Here is a 25,940-nt window from a genome sequence, read left to right as displayed (position 1 = left end):
CCTCCTGCAGCCCACCGTCTCCTTCCCTACTGTGCTGTTCACCTGCTCAAAACACTCACACCCCTGCCCTGTGATTAAAGCAAAATCCACTCCTCAGCATGGTTTTCAAAGTCCCTGGAACCGGAGCTTGTCTCCTCTCCGGGTTCCATCTCTCCTTCCACCCACGCTCCACCGTGCAGATTGCTGAACTGCCACTCCCTCTCCCGGGCAGCTTCTTTAACCTCATCCTCCTACATCTTCCTCTCTAGAACCTGACCCATCCTGCAACTCCAATTCTACTTCCTCCAGGAAGCCCTCCCTGATACGACCCTTGTCTATTTCTCTCATCCCATTCACCATTTCCCTTTGTCCACTCGAGGGTGAGGGTGAGGCTCTGCTCCCCTCTGTGCCTGGTGCACAGAAGATGCTATGAACGCTAACCGTTAAATCAAAATTCATCTCCACAAAGTCTTAAAAAACGCCTCCTGTCACGTTCACCCTGTCCTTCTGGTGCTCCTTTCGGGCTTGTATCAACAGGACATAATCAAATTCTTATTTGTGCTCTAATTGCTTCCTGCGTGCTTCTCCACAGTCCTATGGAAAGTGCTGTCCCCGGTGGGCCGCAGACTCTAGCTCAGGCTGTGCAAGCTGCGGGCACGCGCGCACCCTGGGCTCCTCTTTCTCCTGAACCACGGCCAAGCCTCTGCCTTTCTGGAAGGGATCAAGACAAAAGGAACGGCCAGCAGAGCGCTTTCTCCATCCCTGGGGCGCCTCGGTTTGAGAACAGACACAGCATCCGGATCTTTCTCCTTCTTTGAGTCTTTTCAGGTCACCCCGAGTCGCCAGACACCCTGGGGGTGGGGCAGCAATGCGATGAGCCTGGAAGTTCAAGGACCATCTGCTGACATAGACTAAGGCTGATGCCACCAGTCCACCCCCAAAATGTATGGGGATGAAGGAACCTTTTTCCAGAGCATCTTGTCAAATTCAGGTCTCTGGCGGGCAGACTAGAGTATGTCCTCACAGATGACAGCAAGGGCCGTGGCATTTAGAACCCCGGGGATCGTGCTAGACCTGGGAAGACGTGACCCACTGTGTTTTGCTGCCAGGGCGAAGTGCCTGTGTGGTCGGTGTTTAAATCACACCCCCAAGTCGGGCGGGCCTGATGCATCTGTGATGATACAGCAGGCGGGGAGCTGGCGGCTTCCTAAGCCGGGCTGCCTGGCGAGAGGCAGGACTCACAGGGGGGCTGGGCAGCTGAGGAAATTTACTGCGTGGCGTAGCCAGGGAAAGTGGAATTGAACCTGGGCCATCATCAGCCTGATTAGCTCAGTGCCTCCTGGAGGGAGCCAAGGGCGCGGAGGCAGCGCGGAGAGGGGGGCGGGGAGCCAGGTCGGCTGGCACCGGTGGAGTCCCAGGAGCTGGGGTCTGCTGAGGTCAAGAGCAGCCGGGGCCCAGAGAAGTGCGCAGAGCAGCAAACCCCAAACCCGGAGGAAAGACCCTGACAGCCAGTCCTGGGAGTGAGGGTGGGTCCAGGGCGGAGAGCAGGCTAGAGGCTGGGAAATGCAGGCGTGAGTTGTGGGGAAGAGCGTGGGCTGAACTGGGGGGGGGCAGGGGGGGCCGTAGCACCTCCTCGCTGAGGGCGGGCTCAAGGGCAGGCGCTGACCAGCTGAAAGGCTCAAGGTCTGCCTTCAGCAACCTCCTCCCCTGGTCCCCAGGAGCCCTGGCCTCTGCCTCGAGGTTCCTGCAGGGCGTCTGCAGGAAGCCCTGGAGCTCTGGCTTAAGAGACCAAACTGCAGCCTGCTGATCCCGGCACTCCATTTATATAGGATCTGAAATTTGAATCTTTGGGAAAAGAGGGCCCATAATGCCAGGCAAAGACTGAGTGGCCTTGTTCTCCACAAGCGATACAGGCCACTGCCAGCCCTGCCAGGTGGAGACATCTCCAGGCTTCCAAAATTGTCCTGATTGCAGTAATCACTCAGCCATCTGCAAGCTCTCGGAATACACCAGGCCTGGTCCGAGCAACGCACATGCATTAATTCAGAGCTGCCCAGCCCGGGGGGCCTGAAGCCAGCGTGCCCCAAAAGGGTAACAGGTGTGCAGGGAGAGGGAGCCCCCAGCCCTGGGGCCACGGAGCAGAGCCCCAGCCCCGGGAACCTGTGGTCTCCCGCCTTACGGATGCAATCACTGTGCGCACGGGCGGGGCATGCAAGAGGGCTGTGAGCACAGCATTATTTTATATGACCTTCGTGCGGCAAGTCTGTTTATCATCTTTACACAGATGAGGAAACTCGGAGTTAAGTGGCTTCCCTGGGGTGGCCCAGCTAGGAAGGAATAGACTTGCCCTGGGCGTGTTTGATCCCAAAGGCCACCGTGAGAACAAGCTCAGTGGGCAGACTGCCCTCCCCAGTACCGGCCCCACCCCTGGTCACTCCTGCAGAGAGAGAGCAGAGCCAGCTTTCTCCCGACACACAAGAGGATGGGGTTCTCTGCCCGGGGTAGGTGGCCTCTGTCAACAGTATTGGAAATATTTCTTTCTCTGCTGCAGAGGTAGACCAGATGGGGACAGAGGGACAATGTCCAGTGCACTCTCATGCCGGGGCTGAGCTAGAATCTTCCTAAGGAGGCTCATGCACTTAGCGTTTCCTCCTCTTCCTCCCTTACTGGAATGGGCTGTCGGCACTGCAGACACCCACGCTGATAATATCCAGGCCTGGGATTTGGTCCAGTAAGTCCGAGACACCCAGGAGCGTCGCCACCCTGATTTGATGCTAGAACAGCCACGGGTTTACTGTGGCTTTGCTGCTTAAACGTGGAGGCAGCTGCGCCGGGGGATGGGGGAGCCTGGCCATGCCCCAGACACCGATCAAGACCTCACCGCCCCCCCCCCCGGAGAGGGGCTCAGTTATATTAGTTTCCTAGGGCTGCCGTGACAAAGTACCACAAACTCAGTGGCTTAAACAACAGAAATTCATTCTCTCCCAGTTCCGGAGGCCGGAAGTCCAAGATCAAGGTGTCAACAGGATGGATCCCTTCTAAAGGCCGTGGGAGAATCCACTCCAGGCCTCTCCCCTGCAGCTCCTGGTGGTTTGCCGGCACTCTCTGGCTTGTGGCAACATCGCCCAATCTCTGCCCTCATCTTCACATGGCCTCCCCTGCGTGCATGTCTCTGTGTTTAAATTTCTCCTTTTTATAAGGACACCAGTCCTAGTCGATCAGGGGCCAACCCTACTCCAGTACGACCTCATCTTAACAAGTTACATCTGCAGCAACCCTCTTTCCAAATAAGATGGCGATCTGAGGTACTGCAGGTTAGAACTTCAGCACAGGAGTTTGGAGGAGACGTAATGCAACCCCAGCACCCGTCTTTTCCTACGCAGCGGTTCTCGCACTTTGGTGGGGATTGGAATCACCTGAGCGCTAACAAAGACCCTGGAGGCCCAAGCTCGTGGACACTGGATGGGGCCCGGGGGGTTTGGATGCCAGCCGGTGTGAGCACCGCTCTCCCAGAGGAGGAGCGATCAGACCTCAGTGCAGAGGGCCGGGCTGGCTACACGCTCAGCTCACCCCATCGTCCACAACCTGGACAAGGCTCATCTCTCGTGTGACTTCCCCTTCATTCCTGTGCCCCCCCGCTCTTCTGTCGGTGCCCACACCCATGTGCAGAACATATGTTAATTACACATTATACATAATTATACTTAAGTATATTTATGTAGTCTTGAAAGTTATATTGTGCTGTTTTATCTATGCAAGTGTCTTAGATTTATGTCCATGAATGCGTTTTGGGGATCTTCTCTTTTCTGGGTTTTCTTTTTTTTTTTTAAATTTTAGAGACAGGGTCTTGCTCTGTCACCCAGGCTGGAGTGCAAGGATGCAATCACAGCTCACTGCAGCCTCAAACTCCTGATCCTCCAGCCTCCCGAGTAGCGGGGACCACAGGTACACACCACCATGCCTTGATAATTTTTTTTTTCAGTTTTGTAGGGACAGGGTCTTGCTATGTTGCCCAGGCTGGTCTCCAACTCCTGGCCTCCAACGATCTCCTCCCGCCTCGGCCTCCCAAAGTGCTGGGATTACAGGCATGAACTACCGCGCCAAGCCTCTGTTTCTACTCTTTTGGGGTTTTAAGAGCTAGCCACACGAGGGTTTCTCTAGGAGTTGCATTGCTGGGACATCGGGCTGACACGTAACTTAGTGTCCCTACATTGCCAGATGCTGCCCTGTGGCTGTGCCCATCCACACTCCTACCACGTCTCCAGAGTTGTTCTGCCACTGGATAGGGGTAAAACTACCAATTACCGGTGAGATTGGACACCTCCTAAAATGCTCGTTAGCCATTAGGTCTCATAATCTTTGCCTACTTTTCTCTGGGTTGCCTGTTGTTTTCTTATAGATTAACGGGAGCTTATTGGAGAGTAATCCCTTGTCAATGTCAGCCATTGCAGGGTCTTTCCCAGCTGGACACCCACATCTTAACCGTCTCTGCAGTGCCCCTCGTTGAACAGAAAACTGTTTTTTCCATATAGTTTGTGTTTGGCTCAAAAAGCCTGTCCCTATACAAAAGTCTCAAAGGGATTCTCCGACATTGTTTTCTGTTTGTTTCATTGTTTTATTTTTCACATTTAGGTCTTGGCCTTTGGGGAGTTAGCCTCTGGGATGTGTTTTTAGCCTTTTGCTATAGATTTCTAAAGTTGTTCATGGCAGTTTGAGAGACCATTATCTGAATCAGGCAAGTGTTCTGGAACTTACTGTGATTCCCTGTAACCCGGTACGTGGTCTGCGAATGGCCCGTGTAGGCGCTTGACGTTTAGGTAGTCTCTGTTTCTTGAGCAGAAAAACACTCCCCTCAAAATGTGTATAACTGTCATTAATTCATGTTTATCAGTAGTTCATTCAAATATTCCATTTCCTGATTAAGCTGAAGATAAAGATTTCCTTAGGAGAAAGATATGGAAGGGAAATGGAGATCTTGAGGACCAAAAAGACTTTAAGGCAAAAAGCATTATAATGATATAAAAGACTGATTGATGTTAACATATGATATTAGCATCATGGTAAAAGAAAATGTTCAATTTACTGGAAAAATGTAACAATTCCAGCATGTATAAATTTAAAATAGCTTAAAATAGATAAAGCACAAACTGGTAAAATTACTAAAAGAAATGGACACATTCATAGGCTTAGTGAGATATTTACATGGATTAGCAGTTAATATCAAACAGAAAAAAATTTTGTATTAAGAACACAGAAGAGTCAAATAGGACAGTTATAAGGTTGAGCTAATGAACGTACGTAAAGTTTTCGTCCCAGAAATTTGAAGAACATACATTTTTCTCAAGCATATATGAGACATTTATAAGTCCTCATATTTGCCCACAAAGCACGTCGCAGTAAATCTCAAAGGAAGGCAAGAATGAAAACACCCAAAGGCCAGTGAGGAGGTCACTGTGGTTCATGGCTTCTTCCAGCGTGAGGTCAGTGGAGGAAGGAGGGGAGGCTGGATTCCGGATGCATTTTTGAAGGCAGAGCTGACCAGTTTGCTAATGGACTGGATCCACCGTGCAAGGGAAGAAGAGGTGTGGCCAGAGCTAGTAGAGGGGAGGAGCTGCCTCTCAGAGTGGGCGGTGTCTGGGGGAGGGGAGAGAGCAGGTTGGGAAGGGGTGGCTGGAGCTCCATTTGGGGGCATGTTAAGAACAGGATGCCTGTTAGGCCTACACGTGGGAATGAGTCCAGAGGTCAGGGCAGAGGTCTGGTCTGGAGATACGTGGTTGGGAGTTACCGTTCTGTAAGGGATGTAACAGCATTTACAGCCACAGGACTGGGTGAGATCATTCAGGGAGGGAGTGTGGACACAGAGGAGGTCTGACCCACGCTGACACTTAGGACCAGGATGATAGAAAACCAGAGAAAGAGTGGCCAGCGAGGCAGGAAGAGAACCCAGAGAGATGAGACACCAGGTGGCCAAGAGAAAAGAGCTTTGAGGAGGGAGTGACCTCCTCTGTCAAAAGCAGCTATGGTCGAATAAGGAGAGCGGAGATAAGGGGCAGGTCATCGGTGACCTTGGCCATGGCAGCAAGAACCTGAACAAAGGCAGGAACGCCAGTTACGGGGGAGGGGGACAGACAAGGTAAAGCAGGGTACCGGTTTGCTTGCGTTTTGAGATGGGAAATCTGCCAAGGGGAGGCTCAGTGGAGAGAGGAAGGGTGACGTTGCAGGAGAGACACACAGAGGACAGGTCCTTGAATGAGTGGTGGAAGGTGAAACCCGCAGTGCCCGGCAGAGGCAACAGACAGCTCAGCCGCACTGAGCCTGTCTTTACTTAGAAGGGTGATATTACATTTATTATGGATTTTGTGCAGTCATTTTGATTTTTTCAAATATTGCATTCAAATGCTCGTGATTAACATAGGCATGAAAAGGTATGTTGACTCGTGACATTTTGGGTGCTCCTTTAGGTTTGATAGCTGAGGTTCGGGTGGAAGGAGCGTGCAAGGAGGAAATGCAAGCTCTGAGCGAGACTTCCTGGTACAAAAGGGAGGTGGAGGGCGGGGCCCTGGGTCTGGCAGCCCAGAGGAGACACAGATGCTCTGATGACTGCCAGGAACAGCCACAGGCTGATGGGGACCTCGCCGCCGCCGGGCTCTGGTCTTCTGGCCTGTGCGCCATCCCCACCCTTCTCTAGCTGTTGAACATGTGAGGACTCGGGGTTGTCCTGGGGTCTTGTAAGTGCCACCATGGGCACTGATGGGGAGAGTGACCACACAGGAGCCCCACAACAGGAGAACCATTCTAGAATTAGCCACAGAACTGGCTAAGGAGGGAAAAACAAGGAAGGCAATAGTTGCCGTGGCAACGTTCTGTCTTGATGGATGAAAGGCTGCAAATCCCAGCGCAGGGGCAGAACCGAGGACCTGCCTGATGTTTAGAGAGGAGGAGAGGTGGTTTTTACGGGTGACTGGGTAATTGGCCAGCTCCCAGAGCAGGCAGGCGGCTTTAGCAGGGGACAGCGCTCCCTCTGGTGGGCCCGGGTGGCAAAGACAGCTCAGAGCGACAGTGCTGTGGCATCTGGGCAGCAGGTGTGCCCAGAGAGGGGAATGGTCAAAGCAGAGGAGGAGGAGGGCGTAGTCCCGGAGAGAAGAGAGCTTTGAGAAAGGAGTGATCACCGTTTCAAATGTCAGGGAGGTTGAGCAGCGTAAAGGGCAAAAAGAGGCCACTGTCAACATGGCCGGTCACACAGGTTTTGCCACCACTGGGCCTTGGCACTGGGCAATGAGGGCTGGGCTTAGGACTACAATTTTACTTTTAAATGAGTATGATAGAATCATTTCTTTCTAAGCTATTTTGTAGTATAACTACCTTCAGATCGTGCTTCCTTTCAGTGATATTTGTCTGGGATGCATATTTTGCTAAGTATCCTGCTAGAGCTGCATGTGCAGGGAAAACCCGAGGGAGCTGGGTGAAAAGTAAAAGAAACCGAGAGAGTACACGCTGAACTCCAAGTGTGCCCTCCAGCCCACGCACAGGGCACCTGGCAGAGGACCGAAGCCCTAAGGGCTTCAGGGGCTCGAGCATGACCTCTGCCCAAGTCACTGACTGACGCCGTAGCTATGTAGACACAGCGGACAGCCCAAAGTCAGACTAAAAAAGTAAAAGTAAAAATAGAAAGAGCAAGCAGAGAAAGCAGTGACCACATACCACTGGAGAGGCAAAATTCACAGTTTAAGTCAGGTGTCTTAGTCTGTTTTCTCTTTCTAGAAGTGAATACCACAGACTTGGTAATTTATAAAGAATAAAGGTTTATGTAGCTCATGGTTCTGGGGGCTGGGAAGTTCAAGAGCATGGTGCCAGCTCTGGTGAGCGCCTTCTTGCTGCATCATAACATGGCACAGGGCATCACGTGGCACAAGGGCAAGCGCGTGCAGGTCTGCTCAGGTCTCTCTGCCCCTTATTATAAAGCCACCAGTCCCATCATGGGGAACCCACCGTGATGACCTTATCTAATTCTAATTATCTCCCAAAGGCCCTGTCTACAATCAACATATGAAATTGGGAGGACACATTCAAACCATAGCATCAAGTTGTTAAACAACAACAGCAACAGCAACACAACTCTTGGCACCAAAAACTATAAAAACAGGCAAAGAAACAGGAGCGAGACCCTGTGTCTACTGAAAAAAAAAATAGAAAGAAATTAGATGGACAACTTAAAATATATAGAAAGAAAATAGCTGGGCATGGTGGCACATGCCTGTAGTCCCAGCTACTCGAGAGGCTGGGGCAGGAGGATTGCTTGAGCCCAGGAGTTTGAGGTTGCTGTGAGCTGGGCTTATGCCACAGCACTCTAGCCTGGGCAACAGAGTGAGACTCTGTCTCCAAAAAAAAAAAAAAAAAAAAAAACCAACAAAATTTAGCAAAGGAAATGCTAAATTTTGCATGCCAAAAACTATAACACATTGTTGAGAGATTTAAAGAAGAACTAAATAAATGAAGTGATACACTATGTTCATGGATTAGAAGACAATAGTATTAAGATGGTGATTGTTTCCAAATTGATCTATAGATTCAATAAAATCCCTATCAAAATCCCAGAAAGCTTTTCTTTAGTAATTAACAAGCTAATCCTAAAATTTATATGGAAATGCAAAGGACTCAAAATAACCAAAATACTTTTGAAACAGAAGTACAGAGTTTGAGGACGCACTCTGATTTCAAAGCTTACTATGAAGCTACAGTAATCATGACAGTATTGGCATAAGTACAGACATGTAGAACAATGGAATAGAATAGGAAGTCCAGAAATTAACACTTAAAGTTATGGTCAAATGATTTTTGACAAAAGTGCTAAGAAAATTCAAAGGTGAAAAATGGTTTTTTTAAACAAATTCTGCTGGAAGAATGGGACATTCATATGCAAAAAACAAAAAGCAAAAAAACTCTTACTTCAAAACATATACAAAAATTAACTCAAAAGGGATCCAAGACCTAACTGTAAGTGAGTTTCTTTGTTTGTTTTTTTTAGACAAAGTCATAGCTCATTGTGAGCTCAAACTCCTGGGCTCAAGCAATCCTCCTGCCTCAGCCTCCCGAGCAGCTGGGACTACAGGCATGTGCCATGACGCCAGGCTAGTTTTTCTATTTTTAGTAGAGAGGGGGTCTCACTTATGCCCAGGCTGGTCTTGAACTCCTGAGCTCAAGCAATCCTCCCACCGTGGCCTCCCAGAGTGGTAGGATTATAGGCATGAGCCACCATGCCTGGCCCTAACTGTAAGTGTTAAAGCCATAAATCTTCTGTAAGAAAACACAGGAGAAAATCGTTGTGACCTTTAGGCAAAGATTTCTTAGACATGACACCAAAAGCATGAACCATAAAAGAGTAAATTGATAAATTGGACTTCATCAAAATTAAAAACTTTGCCCTACAAAAATCATTGTTAATAGGATGAAAACATAAGCTACAGACTTGGAGAAAATATTTGCAGATCACATATCTGACAAATTACTTATATCCAGCTTATATCCAGGATATACAGCTGTTCAAACTCAGCTGTAATTTTAAAAATCCAATTTAAAAAGTCAGCAAAGGAATAGCAGATAGTTTACCAAAGAGGATATGTGGATAAAAAATTAAAAATGAATAAAAATACTGACAATACTAAATGCAGTGATGATGTGGAGAAACTGGATTTCTCATCCATGACAGGAGGAAAGGTCAAATGGTACAGCCACTCTGGAAAAAATGTTTGGTAGTTTTTTATAAAACTAAATATACATTTAGCATACAACCCAGCAATCACGCTCCTGAGCATTTATTCCAAAGAAGTGAATACACGTTCACACAAAAACCTGTATACGCCTGGTCATAGTAGCTATATTTGTAATGACCAAAAACTGGAAACAATCCAAATGTCTTCCAATAGGCCAACGGATAAACAAACCGTGGTACATCCAAATCACTCAGCAATTTAAAAGAAAACCAAACTTTTGATACATATGCAACAACTTAAGGATCTTGAGGGCACTATGCTACGTGAAAAAAGCCAATTTCCAAATGTTTCATACTTTATGCTTTTATTTACATAACATTCTTGAGATGACAAAAGCACAGAGATAGAGAACAGATCAGTGGCTGCCAGGGGTAGGGATGGGGGAAGGGAGTATTTTTATGTCAATGAGACAGTTCTGTATTTTGATTATGGTGATGGTTATGGAAATCTATGTCTGTGATAAAATTGCATACAACTACACATACATACAAAACAGCCCCTCCACACCCCTCCCACAAAAGTGCATGCAAAAACTGGGGAAATGTGAATAACGTCTGTAGTCTAGTTAATGGCACGGTGCTGATGTCAATTTCCTTATTTTTATATTGCACTGTATCATGATTGCGTTGGTAATAGCTTGACTATATACATTTGTCAAAACTCATTGAACTGTATACTTAAACTGATGATTTTTATTATATATAAATTATATTCACATAAAGCTATTTTAAAAATAATTTTTTTTTGTAAAAACAGGGTCTCCCTATGTTGTCCAGGCTGGTGTTAAACTCCTGGCCTCAAGTGATTCTCTTTCCTTGGACTCCCAAAGTGGTGGGATTACAGGTCTAAGTTACTACACCCAGCCTAAAGCTAACTTTATTGTATATTGTTTTTGTTTTTGAGACAGGGTCTCGCTCTGTCGCCCAGGCTGAAGTGCAATGGCTTCATCATAGCTCACTGCAACTTCAAACTCCTGGGCTCAGCTATCCTCCTGACTCAGCCTCCAAGTAACTGGGACTACAGGCGCGTACCACCATGCCCAGCTAATTTCTTTTCTTCCCTTTTCTTCTCTCTCTTTTTTCTTTTCTTTTCAATCTTGCTCTTGCTCAGGCTGGTCTGAAGCTCCTAAGCTCAAATGATCCTCCTGACACAGCCTCCCAGAGTACTAGGATTACAGCGTGAGCCACCGCACCCTGGCCTTAAAGCTAATTTTAAAATATAAAATACTAGCTGGGGCAAGAGGATGGCTTGAGCCAGAGAGTCTGAGCTTGCAGTGAGTTGTGATCATGCCACTGCGCTCCAGCCTGGGCGACAGAGCGAGACGCTGTCTATAAAGCAATATATATGTGCGAGGGAGGAAGGGAGGAAGGAAACAATAATTTATAGGAAATGGAAGCTATGTAAGGAGAAGAAAACTAGCACATACACACAGCGCTACCATTAATCCTCAGAGAAGTAAGATATTGATTTCTCGAAGTAAAAATATACTATAAAAAAAGAAGAAAAGGAACTCATGAATTAAAACCGTGACAGCAGATTTAAAAAACACAATAGAAGGATGGAAGGCTTAAGTCGTGAGAGAATCTCCGAGTAAGCAGTACAAAAAGTGAAAGAAATGGAAAATAAAACATCAAATTAGAGGAGCCAGCCAGGAGGCGCAACAGCTGAATGAGGGGGGTCCCAGGGGAGGAAACAGAGAAACAGGCGGGAGGACAACATCAAAACACTCCAGAACGTCCCAGACCTCAAGGGCACGGAAGACTGAAAACAGCCACCAAATGCCCAGCAGAATGTTCTCACTGTGAAATTCAGAACCCTGAGATCAAAGAGAACATTCTGAAAACTTCCGAAGAGTACTGGCTCTGGAGAGCTCATTGTTAAATTTTGGGCATTTTGCAGGCTGATTGTCCAATCACTGGTGGCAGGAAACCAACCATGCTGGGAGTATTTACACCATGTTTACGTTACAGAAATTGGCAAAAGCTACAAATCAGGGTTTTTTTTTGGGCGGGTGGTTAGTTTACCAGCATATTACTAAATAGTTAAATCAATTAAGGTGTATAATTTATGCCACCATTAACACCAATAACTGTGAAGAATATGTACTCATAGAAACATACAAAATGTGTCAAAAGACACAATTAGGACAAATTTAGTTATAGATGTAATTGGTTTTTATTCGTTATTCATGAATGGGGCAGCCTGCCATTCTACAAAATAGCACAACAGTGGGTTTTGTAAGGTAGGAACAAGGAAACAATAGAAAAAAAAATTAGTTGGTTAATATCAAGTTACTTCAGGTTACTTTTTTGTAAGGTTAGAGCAGAGGGAACTTCCTTATCAAGGTGACTCAGGTAGACTGGAATCTCCTGTTTTAAAGAAAAACTGGTGTGTTTGGGGATCTATCTGCTTCCTGAAAGTTTCCGTTTGATTACGTGGCATTTGGCGTGAGTGACTCCATTTTGGTTTGGGCTGGTCTATTGGGCCCCAGTGCAGGGCTCAGGCCAAAGCAACAGCCTCCCCCAACTTTGCTTAACAGCTGATACAATATTATGTTTCTAGACAAAAAGTATATGTACACTATAAAGACAATTATGTAAAATATATTCATACGGACAGAGACCAAAGGAAAGAAATAGTTACTGTGTTACAATGATGATATCAGTGTTTTGAATCTTATTTTAAATTATTCTCATTAGTTTTATAATTTAAGATGACAAACCTCTGATGGCCACCCCTAATAGAGAACAAAGCCCACACTTGCCTGATGAAAATCCTATAATGGCGCCCCATGACCTTAAGGCCTTATAGGATTCTCAACAGGAAATGTCAAAGCCACTTCCCTGCACCCACCCGCACTCCAGTTTCTAGCAGACTGGCCACCTGTGGTCCCTGCTGAGAAGCCCTCCCCCCACTCACCCCAGGTACCCCCAGCATCAGCAAGATTCCCCTCCATCCCCACCTCCCAGCAGCACCAAGCTCCTCCTCTCCCGGGACTTTGAGCACCCTCTGTCTAGAGTCTCCATGGTAGCACTTATTCCCAGGCTGTAGTTGAGAACCTAAGAGTGTTCTCCTGAGGGTGGGGGACCTCGGGGGCCTGGCACACACTGTAGGCGCTTTAAGCAATTGTTCAGTGTTAGGGGGTGGAGGGCAACCATCATAATTCCGCCTCTTCCATGAAGCCTTCCTGATTCCCACGCCATCACCATTCCTAGGAGAAATCAAACTCTCACCTACTTCCACGTTCCCATAGCACATTATGTGAGCTTGAGTGACTTACTTATTTCTCTACAACACAGTTTCCTCATCTGTAAAACAAGGCAATAGTAATCCCTATCTGGCCAGGCTATTGTGAAGATTAAATTGGGTTATGCTTACAATACCCCACGCCAAGAACATGGTAAGTATCCAATAAAAGTACGCCATTGGGATGATTATTTTGACACCTTTACCTGGCCTTTGTTTTCCTGCCTCCTGTTGCACCTCTCCTGTTAGATTAGAAACTCCCCGTGGACAGGGAGCGTATCTTGTTTATCTTTGCGTATTCTACAGTACATAGCATGCTCTCTGGCGGCAGTAGGCCTTCAACAATCTTCCTCAAAGGTGCACACGCAAGCACACAGTGAGGCCACGGGCGTGGCATGCACAGGGAGGTGCACGCATAGACTTACGGACACACTTTTCTGTCCTCATCTTGGTTGACTGTCTGGTGTGGGGCATTCAACAGCGATGACCCCTCCTCCTTCTGGAAGTGCAGCATTCTCCGTGGCTTCTGCGACCATCTCTCCCTACATTGCCACCTACCTCTCTGTCATCTGTCTTAGCCCTTTGACTTTTCACCTGGACCCTGGGGTCAGGCTCCCCTCCGCTCTCCAGGCTGTTGCCAGAGTGAGTTCTTGGTAGTTCAGTTTCCTGCTTAAATTCCATCGTGTGGACAAAGGGATACATACAGGGACAGATACGTGATGAATCAACTACAGAAAAACGATCATTGTAGAATCTAAGTGGTGGGTTTATAAACATTCAATGCCTTCAACTACTCTGTTCTTCAAATTTTTCATGAAATGTTGGGGAAAATATCCTTCAGTGGTTCTTTGGGCTTTTTTTTTTTTTTTTTTTTTTTGAGACAGAGTCTCTGTTGCCTGGGCTAGAGTGCCGTGGCGTCAGCCTAGCTCACAGCAACCTCAAACTCCTGGGCTCAAGCGATCCTCCTGCCTCAGCCTCTCAGGTAGCTGGGACTACAGGCATGTGCCACCATGCCCGGGTAATTTTTTCTATTTTTAGTTGTTTGGCTAATTTCTTTCTATTTTTAGTAGAGACGGGGTCTCACTCTTGCTCAGGCTGGTCTCGAACTCCTGAGCTCAAGCAATCCTCCTGCCTCGGCCTCCCAGAGTGCTAGGATTACAGGTATGAGCCACCGCACCCTGCCTGGGCTTTTTTGATAAAATGCAGACCCCGCACATAGAACATAAGGCCCTTTATGATCCAGCTGCAGCCTCCCTGGGTAACCTCATCTTGCCACCACGCCCACATCCCCTTCACACACACCATCCTAAATTATTATACCTGAAGCCACTCGGGCAGTGCATTCCTCTGCACCCAACACTTGTTGCTCCCAATTCCCAGAAAGCTCTACCCTAATTTCTCCCTAGCGAACCCCAAACCTCTGTGGCGTCTTCAAACATATCTCAACTGGTCCCTCCTCCAGGAAGCCTTCCCTAATCTCTCAGACCCAGCCTCCCTATCTGGCCCCCACAGCCTCTCCTGCAGCTCAGCAAGGCTTTGCAGAATGAAGAGCCTCACCCAGGGCTAGAATTACAGAGAAATGTCTGCCTGGGGTGTTAGCACTGCAGACCTGGCCTGAGGACGTGGCCTTACCCTAGTCTCTGAGTCACCGAGGAGCTCTAATTGCTTCCCACAAATAAACTCTCTGACCCTCCACGCAAACTCTCTGAGAGCAGGTCTTCAGGCAGTTTCCTGAGGCTGGAGGGACAGGAACACCTGGCCGCTGGAGTGGGGGCCTCCGAGGGAGAGGTCCCCGCTGGGGTGGGGAAGAAGGCGGGGCCTGAGCCTGTGCCAGTCTGCGTCCCCGGCCCGGACGGAAGTTGCACCACAAGTACGATTAGTTTCAGTTTTGTTTCTCTTCGAGGAGCCCAGCAATAGCGGCGTCCAGACCCCGGCCCCCTTGCAGTCCTGAAGGCCAAGGTCAGCTCTGGCTAGGTAAGGGCTGACCTGCAGGGAGTGGGGGGAGGGCAGGCAGGCAAAGGGAGGGAGTGGAGAGCGCGGGAGGAGAGGAGGGAGAGGGGACAGAGGGACCCGGAAGGCAGGAGGCGGCAGGAGGCAAGGGCAGGCGGGAAGCAGCAGCCCCTCCCCCCTCTGAAGCCAAAGGCCTGGGGCTTTCCCCAGAAAGACCCCCACCCACTCGCCGAGCTCTTCTGCCAGCCCCCGGAAAGGGGACACTTCACCAAGTCTCCTTATCAAGTACTTCTCAGCCACTGTGCTGGGGCTCCCGACTCCTCCCCTCCAGAGGTTTCTGGAAGGCATTCAGCAGGGAAGGCTAAGAGAAAAGCACTCCAGGAGTTGAGCCAAGTCCAAGGCCACCCCCGAGGTCGAGCAGCTGGAAGGAGAGCAGCCCTTCCCCTCAGGCTTCTTTCTGCCTTCTCCACAGTCCATTGCAGGAGAAGCGAGGGCAGGAAGTGGGGTGTCCACAGCCACCATGCTGCCCCAGGGTCTAGCAGAAGACAGGTATGTGGGGCTGGGGGCATTAGGGCCCCTTGTGATGCAAAACTCCACCCCAGCTGCCAGGATCAAGGTGGGCTGCCCAGCTAGACCCCCTTCTGCGTCCTTCCCGCCTGCCCCTCGCATGGCAGCCCCCGTAGCAGGGCCCGAGGACCTGTGCACGCAAGAGGGCTTGGACCGCACTTGCCATGAGGCCTGTGGACTTCTGGTCTTGTCCTTTCTCACAGGCCTGACACTATAAGCAGCACTGACATTTCCACATTTGCTGAATGTACACCAGGAGGAGGCGGGGGTCGGCTCCCTAGCTCAAGAGCAAGTAGCCCGAGGCCCCAGGAGACCAGAAGAAGCTCTTGGCCATTCAGGTGAGACCCGGGGGCAGAGGTGGGAGGGCGGGCTGGAGGCACTGTGGGGGTGCCCTCTGACCTCTGGCCCTGACCCCCTGCCTGCAGGATGGTTTCCCAGGGATCCTCGCCCTCCCTGCTGGAGGCCCTGAGCAGCGACTTCCTGGCCTGTAAGATCTGCCTGGAGCAGCTGCGGACGCCCAAGACGCTGCCCTGTCTGCACACCTACTGCCAGGACTGCCTGGCCCAGCTGGCCGAGGGCGGCCACGTCCGCTGCCCCGAGTGCCGCGAGACCGTGCCCGTGCCGCCCGCCGGCGTGGCCGCCTTCAAGACCAACTTCTTTGTCAACGGGCTGCTGGACCTGGTGAAGGCCCGGGCCTGCGGAGACCTGCGTGCGGGGAAGCCAGCCTGTGCCCTGTGTCCCCTGGTGGGGGGCACCAGTGCTGGGGGGCCAGCCACCGCCCGGTGCCTGGACTGCGCCGACGACTTGTGCCAGGCCTGTGCCGACGGGCACCGCTGCACCCGCCAGACCCACACCCACCGGGTGGTGGACCTGGTGGGCTACAGGGCAGGGTGGTACGATGAGGAGGCCCGGGAGCGCCAGGCAGCCCAGTGCCCCCAGCACCCCGGGGAGGCGCTGCGCTTCCTGTGCCAGCCCTGCTCCCAGCTGCTGTGCCGGGAGTGCCGCCTGGGCCCCCACCTGGACCACCCCTGCCTGCCCCTGGCCGAGGCCGTGCGTGCCCGGAGGCCTGGCCTTGAGGAGCTGCTGGCGGGTGTGGACAGCAACCTGGTGGAGCTGGAGGCTGCCCGGATGGTGGAGAAGGAAGCGCTGGCCCGGCTGCGGGAGCAGGCAGCCCGGGTGGGGACACAGGTGGAGGAGGCGGCTGAGCGGGTCCTCCGCACCCTGCTGGCCCAGAAGCAGGAGGTACTGGGGCAGCTACGGGCCCACGTGGAGGCTGCCGAGGAGGCTGCTCGGGAGAGGCTGGCAGAGCTCGAAGGCCATGAACAGGTGGCCAGGGCGGCAGCCGCCTTCGCCCACCGGGTGCTCAGCCTGGGTCGAGAGGCCGAGATCCTCTCCCTGGAGGGGGCGATTGCCCAGAGGCTCCGGCAGCTGCAGGGCTGCCCCTGGACGCCGGGGCCAGCCCCCTGCCTGCTGCCCCAGCTGGAGCTCCATCCCGGGCTCCTGGACAAGAGCTGCCACCTGCTTTGGCTCTCCTTTGAGGCGCAGCAGTCCCAGGTTGACAGTGGGAAAGATGGAGCTGGTGCCCCGGGGGGCAGTGAAGTGCAGAGCCAGACAGAGGGTGTGGCCAAGGCAGAGAGACAGAATGGAGTCCAGCCCCAGGGCAGGGATGGAGCGCAGACCCCCAAAGAGGACAGGGCCCAGACGCCCCGAGAAGATGGAGCCCAGACTCCGGAAAAGGACAGAGCCCAGATGCCCCAAGAGGAAGGAGGAGCCCAGCACCAGAAGGGCGGCATGTCCAACAAGAAGAGAAAGTTCAAAGGCAGGTTCAAGTCAATTTCCCGGGAGCCCAGCCCAGCACCCGGGCCGAACCTGGAGGGCTCTGGCCTCCTGCCCAGGCCCATCTTTTCCTGCAGCTTCCCCACGCGGATGCCTGGAGACAAGCGGTCCCCCCGGATCACTGGACTCTGTCCCTTCGGCCCGCGGGAGATCCTGGTGGCGGATGAGCAGAACCGGGCGCTAAAACGCTTCTCCCTCAACGGTGACTACAAGGGCACTGTGCCAGTCCCTGAGGGCTGTTCCCCCTGCAGTGTGGCCGCTCTGCAGGGCGCCGTGGCCTTCTCGGCTGGCGCAAGGCTCTACCTCATCAGCCCTAATGGCGAAGTGCAGTGGCGCCGGGCCCTCAGCCTCTCCCAGGCCAGCCATGCCGTGGCTGCACTGCCGAGTGGGGACCGTGTGGCCGTCAGTGTGGCAGGCCACGTGGAAGTGTACAACATGGAAGGCAGCTTGGCCACCCGGTTCATCCCTGGGGGCAAGGCCAACCGGGGCCTGCGGGCATTGGTGTTCCTGACCACCAGCCCCCAGGGCAATTTCGTGGGGTCGGATTGGCAGCAGAATAGCGTGGTGGTCTGTGACGGGCTGGGCCAGGTGATTGGAGAATACAGGGGCCCAGGCTTGCACGGCTGCCAGCCGGGCTCCGTGTCCGTGGACAAGAAGGGCTACATCTTTCTGACCCTTCGAGAGGTCAACAAGGTGGTGATCCTGGACCCAAAGGGGTCACTTATTGGAGACTTCCTAACGGCCTACCACGGCCTGGAAAAGCCCCGGGTGACCACCATGGTGGATGGCAGGTACCTGGTCGTGTCCCTCAGTAATGGGACCATCCACGTCTTTCGGGTCCGCTCCCCTGACAGCTAAAGGGGCCAGGACTGGGGAGGGGGCCGGGGCAGGGAGGAGGGCAGGAGAGAGGCAGAGCTGCCCGTGGGATGTGGCAGCTAAGGACATTTTCCTGAAGGGCAGGGGTTGACGACTTTTCAATGTGAAGTACCAAACTGCTAACCCCTCCTGTGGTGTGCAGGGGTGGGGACCAAGGGTGGAGGCGTGGCCATGACTGCAGAAGCAGAGGAGAGGGGTGGGAGGGGTGCTGGGAGCCTCTTGCTTTCTGCCCGTGGGTGGCTGCCGCTGCTGTCACTGCTGCTATAGAGTTTAGGTTGCTGACAGGTGTGAACTTGTCCTGCTGTGCGTTCTTCAAAACCATTCCTTGTCGGGTAGCCAGGGGGGAGTTTTGGGGGGAGGGGTGGGCAAACGTAGCCCAGGGTGGGTCAGACGCGCATGCTGGAAGGGAGCTGGGAACCCGGCTCCCCTCAGACTGGCACAGTGTCACGTGGGGTCACAAGAGGCCTGAGATTTCAAAATGGCAACAAATGACCTCTGCCTGTCACAGCCAGGGAAGCTCCTAGGATAATGGCAGCCCCTAGGGAAGTACAGGGTGAGCTTCATGGGGACCAAATGCAGACATCAGCCGGGGCCCAGAGGTGTCAGCCTCAACAGCTGTGAAGGGAATGGCAGCGTTGGTGTCTGGAATACCAGGTTCTGAGTATCGGAGCTGGGGAGCCCTCCGCGCCACCCCCCGCCCCCCGACTGAGCCAGTCTGCAGCGAGACCACTGTGGGATGCCAGATCTCCACGAGGCCACACTGCTGTTTTGATGTCTTTCCATTTCTGGGAGTCTATTTTTTGTTCTCAATTAGTTTGCCAGTGAAATTCATTTTGAGAAATGTTGGCCTTCACTTGGCCAAACGAAGGGGTGAAGGAATTTGTCCTTCTGTAGGGCCAGTGTTGCTGGGGGAAGCCAGTGAACTCCAGAGGCCCGATGTGGATTTCGGGTGCCAAGGAAAACCTGAGATGGCAGCGGGGCTGGGACGGACCACTGGTCCTTTTTCCGGGTGGTGGCAGCGGTGGAAGTGAGGTGGCTGAGTAGGTTGCGAGGACATATTTAGCCAGGGGCTGGTTGAGAGACCATGGAAGGGGATCTTCAGGCAGGGGTCATGGACGATGGCACGTTCATGGGAACCAGAGGGATTTCGGACAAGTCCAGATGGGATGTGTAGGTCCTTTCTTGTTTGTCGAAACAATGTGGGAAATCGTCAAAGTCCGTTTGGACAGGTTATATAAAAACTAAAGATGTATGCATAGCAAAGAATAATGAAGATTATAAGAAAACCAAGAAGATAACAGAACGACGTAGAATTGATTTGATACAGAAAAAGCTAAATATAGATATAGGCAGTGACTGAGTCTATTCGCTCAAAGACCCCAATAGGCCGTGCACCCCGGAGGAAATGCACACAGGCAAGGACTAGTAACATGAAAAACCAAAAAACAAAACCACTTGCATTCGTTAAAAATAAATTTTTAAAAATATATTGTGGAGAAATAGACTCCTGGCACTCTAAAATGTGGCTTTCTGGAGAACAAGTTTGGCAATATTTGACAAGAGGGGGAAAAAATGATTGTAAGAATATGTTATCTCACTTTGGGGAATACGTTCTGGGAAAATAGTTTCAAAGAAAAAATATTTGCATAGAGACATTTGTGGCTGCCCTATATATTAGAGTCATTAACTGGAAACTGCTCAACTATGGGGTGATAGCTGAGTAGACTGTGGTCTGTTAAAGAAATGAGCTGTTGCCTTCCTATGTGACAAGGATGAAAAGTATTGGGAAGAAATAGTTGTGTGATACAATCATAATCCAAGAAAAAATGGAGAATCTGGAATTATGATCACATAGTGACAGCAACAAGGGTAAAGTCAGTCTGAATCGTTACCGAGTGGAAATATAGGTTCAGAATTTGTAAATAGTGATTTGGGAGTTATTTTGTGCTATTATTCATATATGCACATTTCTACTTCAGTTATTGTCCATTACATAACATATATGCTTGAATATTTACTTCAAGGATATATACCTGTGCAAATGATATTCCAGAATAACTACTGGATCTGAGAGCAAATGTGTCAGAACAAATGAGATTGTCCGACAGGAGAAGAGGCAGGAGCGAGGGGGGGGATCCCAGCCGCTCAGGGCTCTCGGAGCAGGGGCCTGTCTGGGCAGGGCCACAGACCAAGGAACCGCTCTGGAAGGGTCTGCAGAGGTCAGGGGTTCCCCTCAGGTGATCGGATTATTGTGGAGTGTCTGCAAGGCAAGGGAAGTGTCATTGATGTCACCAAATAACTCGGACCCACTGGAAACCACGTTCTACAGAACCAACTAGTATAGGATGGGTTGCACGAGGGCACGGACGCTGCCTGTCTTCGTTGCAGCTCTGACTGTGGAGCTGGCATATTGACAGCTCTTAGTAGATGCTCAATAAGTATCTGTGAAGTGAATTAATACCTAGAAAGGGATGAGACAGGACAGTGGTGTGACTCTACAGAGATTTCCCACCTCTTGTCTAAAACCTTGGCTTGTGGGAAATCTCCAGTAGGGGGCGCTGTGGGGACAGTCCACCATGTGCCTCCCAAGGCTGGGCTCCCCGGCAGAAAAAGGGAAGAGATTGGGTTTCTATTCCTGCTTCTGTGTGTGTGGACCGCAGGGGACTGTGCACTTTCCAGAGTTGCCTGGCAGCAAGGGGCAGAGGTCCCGGCTGGGGAAATGGCTCTAGCCATGTGGCCCACCCAGGGGGCAAAGCAGGAACAGAGACCTCCAGACATGAAGAGTCACCCGGCTGCAAAAAGAGAATCCCGTAGGTGCTCTAGGAAGCTATGAATCCTGGGAAGTGGGTATTGGAAGGCAAAGGAAAATACTAGATTTTCTTCATAAGGAGGCAGGGGTGAGAAGGCACGGGACACTGGCAAAGTGTGAAAGAGGGATGGGAAGTGTAGCATCAGCATGATGTGGAGGTAAAATTCTCAACACCTTAACTGAGTGACCTGGGAATCCTTGTGAATCCCACAGAAAGCACTAGGCGTGCAGGGAAGGGTTCTCAGTTAAACTCCAGGGGCAAAGAAATCGGGAACATCACGAAAGATACAACAACATGCCCTGCCCTGGCCCCACCTGGGGATTATGACGATTAACTTCATAAATTGCTCCTCTTTCTGTTTGGAACTGCCCAGGCTGTGCACAGGCTGGGGAAAGGAGAATTGCATTCTGGTAGGGAGGAGGGAAGCGAAAAACCTCTTGTATTCCTTGTACCGAAAAACAGGAACAGAATGAGACAGGGGAGGCTTGTGTTGAGCGCTGGCTTTTCCACTAAATAGCGGTGTAGACTTGGTCTGGTTCCTTAACCTCTCGGAGCCTCTCGGAGTACATCAGGGTTGCTGTGAGGATTGGATGAGAAGCATAGAGGAGTATTTTGAACACCATGAAGTTCAAATCCAAGGTATTGGTTAGGGAAAAGTTTGCCTGACTTGTACTGAGCAAATACTCCTCCATCAGTATAAGCTTGTATGGGGATGTTACGTGCACGTGTTGGATTGTAAAAGCTCAAGAACATCTTTGGAGGAGACTGTTTTGTTTTGCTTTCCGGCAGTTACTTGAAGAAGCCATATTTGAAGACACAACAGTGACTGCAGGGGTGGAAGGGACCGTTGGCCAGCTTCGATGCCATTCCTATATGCCAGCTGAGAAGTAGACTGCACTAATTAAGGACCCATAACCGTAGACATTTAGAAAAAGTTAAAAATGGGAAGAGCGGCCGAATCTTTTGACAGTTTAGAGAAAATAGAAACTGGGGGTGGGGGAGGGGAAGAGTTCTTCTTCCCCTGTAGTCTTACTGTTAATGTATCTATAAAGCAATGTTATATTCTAAATCTGCAGAGAGAAAATTCCAAAGGACAGAAGTCCAACAGAGAAGTCAAAAGTTTGCTGAGGAAATTGGTGAGGTTGGTGACCTGAGCAGGGTTTGCCAGGTGGGTGCCAAGATCCTGGTGTTTGACCGTCTCTCCCTAGCAGGCAAGCTGAGAACCAGAGCTGCCCGTAAACGAAGTGGGAGACTGGGCCGGGCTGGGGAGAGAGCCGTCTTGGACGAGCTGGGGCAGAGGCTGCCAGAGAGAGCGCTCAGGAAAGTGCTCTTAGCAGGAGGAAGACCAAGTTCAGATGCAGGCTTAGGAACATAGGTGTCTTGATTGAAGGTAGCAGAACGTGAATATAGTTTAATTAAATGGATCAGGACAGGAGCAAAAATAGGTCTTCTAGGGACCACAGACTCCTGTGATTGGAGGGGTAGGGAAGCTATAGCCAGATGAGACCTCCCCTGGGGTGCTGGGCAAGGAATGTCAGGGACCAGGCAGAGGAGGGCCTGGGCATGCTGAGGACATTAGGAAGGTATGGGAGGCAGCCTGACTTGTCTGCAGAGAAAGCTGGAACTGGCTGCCTTAGCGGCCAAGAGAGACGGGGTTGAAGACGAGAAATCGGGGGTCAGTGCCCAGTCGCTGTGCCGGCCCAGCCCAGGTGGGGCTTTCGTGGGATAAAGCACATGTGCTGTAAACTCTTCCATTCCTTTGGTTGTGTGTTTTCTATCTTTCCTATTTCTTAATAAAGTTCTTTTGAAAAAGCCAAACGTTCTCTCAGATGAGTTCATGAGGATGGGGAGCCTTCCCCAGCCAGGCCCAGGCAGCAAAGGGCATCACATCAGCAAGGCCATCCCCCAGGAGCTCCCAGGAGGCCCACACAGATTCCTCGGGGACACCACAGGAGCAGGAGTGACTGGCACAGGCACCATCTGTGAGCCCACCCTCCTCCCAGCCCACTCCCTCCTGCAGGACAGGGGGGTCTGGGCAGAGATGGGCGCCTTCCAGGCTAACGCCAGGTAGGAGCCGGCAGGTGATCTGGCCCATGCGGGGCCGCCCCTGTGCATGCAGTCGGGGTATGACCACGTGGAGGCGTGATGTGTAGGAGGTGGACGAGGGGGCCCAGGTCAGGGGGGCTGTGCCCACCACATTAGGCTTTGCCTGTTTTCTGGTTTGGGTACCTTCTAGCATGCTGCATCTGTGAGCCTCCCTGCAGGGCTGGGGCATCTAGGCTCAAGGAACATCTGCTCATTGGCCAAACCCACTCCCCTGATCTAGTCTCCAAGACCCCCCTCAGGGAGCCTCCTTCCTCTCCCCTCCAAGTTTGCGTGAGCAGGATGCAGCAAGACCTCAGCCTCTGGCCGCCCCGTCGAGTGGCAGTGACTGAGAGGCTGCCTGTGCGCGCATCACAGCCACCGGCTCCCGGAAGCACGCACATGATATCACAGACAAGGAAACCAAGGCTCGGCGAGGCTTGCTCACGATAAACAGATTTAGATTCAGACTGAGGATTGTCTGACTCCAAAGCTGACTCTCCCAGCACTTGACAGCCGGTCCTCTGCCTTCCCGAGTAGCTCTGAATCCCGGCCGAGTCACCCAAGTGTCGTTTCCTCCTTTGTGAAATGAGACCTGAGATTCTTCCCTGCGCAAACAGACGAGGCCCCCGTCCCTGTTAGAGGAGGTGTGGAGTCCTGACATGGGGAGGGTGCTCAGGGACACCCCCATGCACCCCGCTGCTGTCTTGTCCTCACTGCCAGGGCCCCCGAGATGGAGAAGGAATGACAAGTGAGCAGGCAATGCTTTGAATGGCTTGGCAGAGGAGCAGGGCCCTCCAGTGCCTGGGTGACAGCCTGAATAAGAATTCTGCAATTCATCATCTAATGAGTCAGCCCCGGCTTTGGACTGGCGCCTCTGCCAACCCCAGGGAGCGTGACTCAGCAGCTGAGGGGGCCGGTGGCAGGAGAGACTGCTGTGGTCCATGTGAGCGGTGACTGTGGGGAGAACGGTCTGTTCCTAGCTCCAAACCCCAAGGCGGAGCATCTGCCGCTGTGGTCAGACACACACGGGCCTCGGGTTCCCAGCCATGTGGCCAAGCCTCCTCCCTCGGGCCTCATCTCTCCTCCCCTCCACTGCAGCAGTCACGTCCCCAGAGGTGCAGGGGCCACCTCTGTTCCCCCGCAGCCCTGGCAAGAGGTTGTGGACACAGAGTCTTCAGCCCTCTCCCCTGCACTGTTTCCCTGGACAGGTCCGCCTCCCAAGATAGCAACAGAGGCCACGTCGAGTCCGGGTGTGGTGGCTCACGCCTGTAATCCTATAGCACTCTGGGAGGCCAAGGTGGGTGGATCGTTTGAGCTCAGGAGTTCGAGACCAGCCTGAGCAAGAGCGGGACCCCATCTCTACTAAAAATAGAAAAAATTAGCCGGGCATGGTGGCACATGCCTGTAGTCCCAGCTACTCAGGAGGCTGAGGAGGATCGCTTGAGCCCAGGAGTTGGAGGTTGCTGTGAGCTAGGCTGACGCCATGGTACTCTAGCCCGGGCAAGAGAGCGACTCTGTCTCAAAAAAAAAGAAAAAGAAAGAAAAAGAAAAAACAAAACAGAGGCCACGTCGTCGTAGGGCTGGGAAGGAGCAGGGCACAGGCTGGACATGGACCCGCAGCCTCCCTCCCTGCTCCTGGGGGTGGGGAACAGCTCTGCTGGGTCTTGATTTTGCCCAGGAGCGGGCTCGGAAACCATCTCTTCACATTCACAAATAGTAGTATCTATTTTCTCTCTCCCAACAGCAATCGAGGGATGGTCCAACTTATAGAAGAAAACAGCCAAAGCAAGCCAAGGAGGGAGGCGCCCCCCCCGAATCCAGAGAGGGGCCCAGGGCAGGAAGGGCACACGCAGACTCTCCCGGTGCCCAATCAGTGTCACTTAGATTGTCCACACGTGGCTCTTTCCCCACCTACAAAACCCCGCAGGACAAGGGCTCCCGATTCACACTGGGCTCTCTGCAATCAGGCATTCTGTAGATATCTGTCGGTTGAAAGAACAAATGGATGAATTTATCCTAAAACCAAGTCACCTTCATGCAAGTTGCATATAACCTTGGAACAAGCTGGCAACTCTATCTACTATGGGGCGAGGCCTTGAAGCAAAAGAGGTTTGTCCCTGTTCCTAGAAGGAAGGCATGAGTGAAAGAGCAGATACCGGCCTGGCGAGGTGGCTCACACCTGTAATTCTAGCACTCTGGGAGGCCAAGGCGGGAGGATGGCTCGAGCTCAGGAGTTCGAGACCAGCCTGAGCAAAAGCGAGACCCAGTCTCTACTAAAAATAGAAAGAAATTAGCTGGACAACTAAAAATATATAGAAAAAATTAGCCAGGCATGGTGGCACATGCCTGTAGTCCCAGCTACTCGGGAGGCTGAGGCAGGAGGATCGCTTGAGCCCAGGAGTTGAGATTGCTGTGAGCTAGGCTGATGCCACGGCACTCTAGCCTGGGCAACAGAGTGAGACTCTGTCTCAAAAAAAAAAAAACAAAAGAAAGAGCAGATATCCAAAGTCTGTAAACAGCAGGTAACCTCACCTTGCCGAGCTTTTTCATTTTTCCATAGTGCGTTGACCTTCTATCATGTTCTATCATTTCATTATTTATTCTGCTTAGTGTTTATTTGTGTCTCCTCTGCCCACAGTTTTCACCCCTGGTCGAACGCAAGCCCATGGGGACAGGGACTTTGATCCTAAGCCCTTAGAACAGCGGCTGGGCTATAGCGGGTACCAAATGAGTGAATGAACTCGTGCGCACGTAGATGGGAGCTATTGAGCATTTACTCTCTGAGCCAAAGCCCTTTCTGCCGGCTGTGTGCACACTACAT

At 51.4% G+C, this 25,940-nt stretch overlaps 1 protein-coding gene across 1 annotated transcript; it reads left to right on the top strand.

Moving 5' to 3' along the window:
* Positions 1 to 15,383: 15,383 nt before the first annotated feature.
* On the top strand, positions 15,384 to 20,733 carry TRIM56 (tripartite motif containing 56). Its single transcript, XM_069486415.1, has 3 exons — positions 15,384 to 15,494; positions 15,716 to 15,850; positions 15,938 to 20,733. The coding sequence occupies exons 1-3, from the start codon at positions 15,466 to 15,468 to the stop codon at positions 18,204 to 18,206; spliced, it is 2,433 nt and encodes an 810-aa protein (XP_069342516.1). The 5' UTR covers positions 15,384 to 15,465; the 3' UTR covers positions 18,207 to 20,733.
* Positions 20,734 to 25,940: the final 5,207 nt, after the last annotated feature.

This window comes from Eulemur rufifrons, chromosome 14 (assembly GCF_041146395.1).
Source record: "Eulemur rufifrons isolate Redbay chromosome 14, OSU_ERuf_1, whole genome shotgun sequence".
NCBI lineage: Eukaryota > Metazoa > Chordata > Mammalia > Primates > Lemuridae > Eulemur > Eulemur rufifrons.
This window is presented reverse-complemented; position numbering and strand designations above follow the sequence as displayed.